Source organism: Pediculus humanus, genomic scaffold, assembly GCF_000006295.1.
Source record: "Pediculus humanus corporis 1103172107476 genomic scaffold, whole genome shotgun sequence".
In the NCBI taxonomy this organism is placed as follows: Eukaryota; Metazoa; Arthropoda; class Insecta; order Psocodea; family Pediculidae; genus Pediculus; species Pediculus humanus.
Window position 1 is genome coordinate 3,148 of NW_002987094.1, and position 1,709 is coordinate 4,856.

The 1,709-nt window shown below is 32.1% G+C and overlaps 1 protein-coding gene across 1 annotated transcript in view; it reads right to left on the reverse strand.

Moving 5' to 3' along the window:
* The window catches only part of Phum_PHUM130210 (uncharacterized protein), a gene marked incomplete at both ends in the record, with an annotated part of 3,065 nt that extends 1,404 nt beyond the window's left edge, over positions 1-1,661 (reverse strand). The window contains 3 exons of the mRNA XM_002424421.1: positions 49-159; positions 581-724; positions 800-1,661. Coding sequence (XP_002424466.1) covers positions 49-159; positions 581-724; positions 800-1,661 — 1,117 coding nt within the window. The remainder of the gene's footprint in view (positions 1-48; positions 160-580; positions 725-799) is intronic.
* Between the last annotated feature and the right edge of the window lie 48 nt (positions 1,662-1,709).

A 1,709-nucleotide genomic window follows, 5' to 3' on the forward strand; every position in this document is an offset into this window, starting at 1 on the left:
AACCGTACCAAAAAATTAAATGTTGTATTAAAATAGGAAAAATAAAACTTCCGGCTGCCGTACCGGATATGCAAATTCCATTTGCCAACGCTCTATGCTTATCGAAATATCTGGAAACTATGAGAACGCCAGGTGTTGTAGACAATCCGCCTCCTATGCCTAAAACAATCAAATTCAAAAAAAAATAATAATAATTTAAAAAACGATCAAAATTATATATTCCGTGAGTTTTTCAAATAAAATCATTGAGTCGTTAAATTTTTAATAACAAATATTAATATAATTTTTAAATTACGAATCCAATAATAATAATAATAATAATAATATCATTTTGTAAAAAGCACGAAATGATTACGTTATTTATAAGGTAATAATTTTATATTCATGGGAAATTCCATTAACTTTTACAAGAAAAGGTGGTTCAACATTTTTTTTTTTTTTTTTTTAATATAAACATGCAATATTATTGATGATTTGATTAATTGTTTCGATAGAAGATTTTTTGTACCATTTTAAAATTAAATCGATTTATTTTATTTTTATAATAATAATAATAATAAGTAAAAATAATTCCTCTTACCACTTAACAATCCAAAACTGAATAGTAAATGAGAAGAACTTGTTGCAAAATAACTTGATATAAGGCCGGCAGCACAAAATAATCCACCCAAAAATACAACCAAACGACAGGTGAATTTTTGACACAGTGCACTTGCAATGGGAGCTGAAAAAAAAAAAAAAAGAAAATGTAAGAAAAAGAAAATGAGGAAATTTAAAGAATATAATGAATGTTACAAACCTAATGCAAGGCAAAGAGTCGATAGTATAGCTGGTATCCAAGCGGCTACGGTTGCACTTGTATCCGTAAACGTTTCCAAAACTTCAACGAATAACACGCCGTAAGATTTAACCAATCCTGATACCCAAAATTGTACGAGAAAGGCACCAACAACAACGGCCCAACCATAACCGCCATCGGGTGGTTTAAACCTTCTGATTCTCGCTCTCCTTTCAGCTTCTCTAACTTTTTTAGCAACTTTTTTAGTTTTTAATTCGTGTGATTTAGCTATGAGGGGCCTCGCTGTGAGACTCGATATCGTCAAATGATTTTCATTATCTTCATCATCCGCCGTGTCGCAGCTTAAATCCTTAACCAATATAGGACACTGTCGAAGTTGTGCCTCGTTAGCAACGGCTGTTAAATTTAATGTTTTTCCTGCACTCGATGGAATAATAAGAGAACAGGGACGTACCAGGGATTCAACAACAACAACAACATCATCATTATCCTTTTCTACGATTTCTTCATTTTGCAATGCGTCGCAACAACCGTCATCGACGTTTTTCTTATTTTCTATAGACGACACGCATATTTCACCATCCAATGACAAACTCTTGTAATTATTACCTTCGATCGGAAGTGATAGTTGAGATGATGATAATATTTTCTGATCACAATTAATCAAATTACGATTGTATGTTTCCGATATCGGAGCAGAATGTATGGAAAATTGTGATCCATTGATCCATTGGTTCATTACGTTTTCATCTTTGGATTCGTCATTTTCTCTATTCACCCCATTATCATAATTATCTCCAACGTTATCTGTTTTATTTAAAAAATTCAACTCTGTGAACGGACATTTTCCTTTTGACGGCATAACTCCTGCGTCCTTTTATTATTTAATAAAAAACTTTTCACTGTCGCC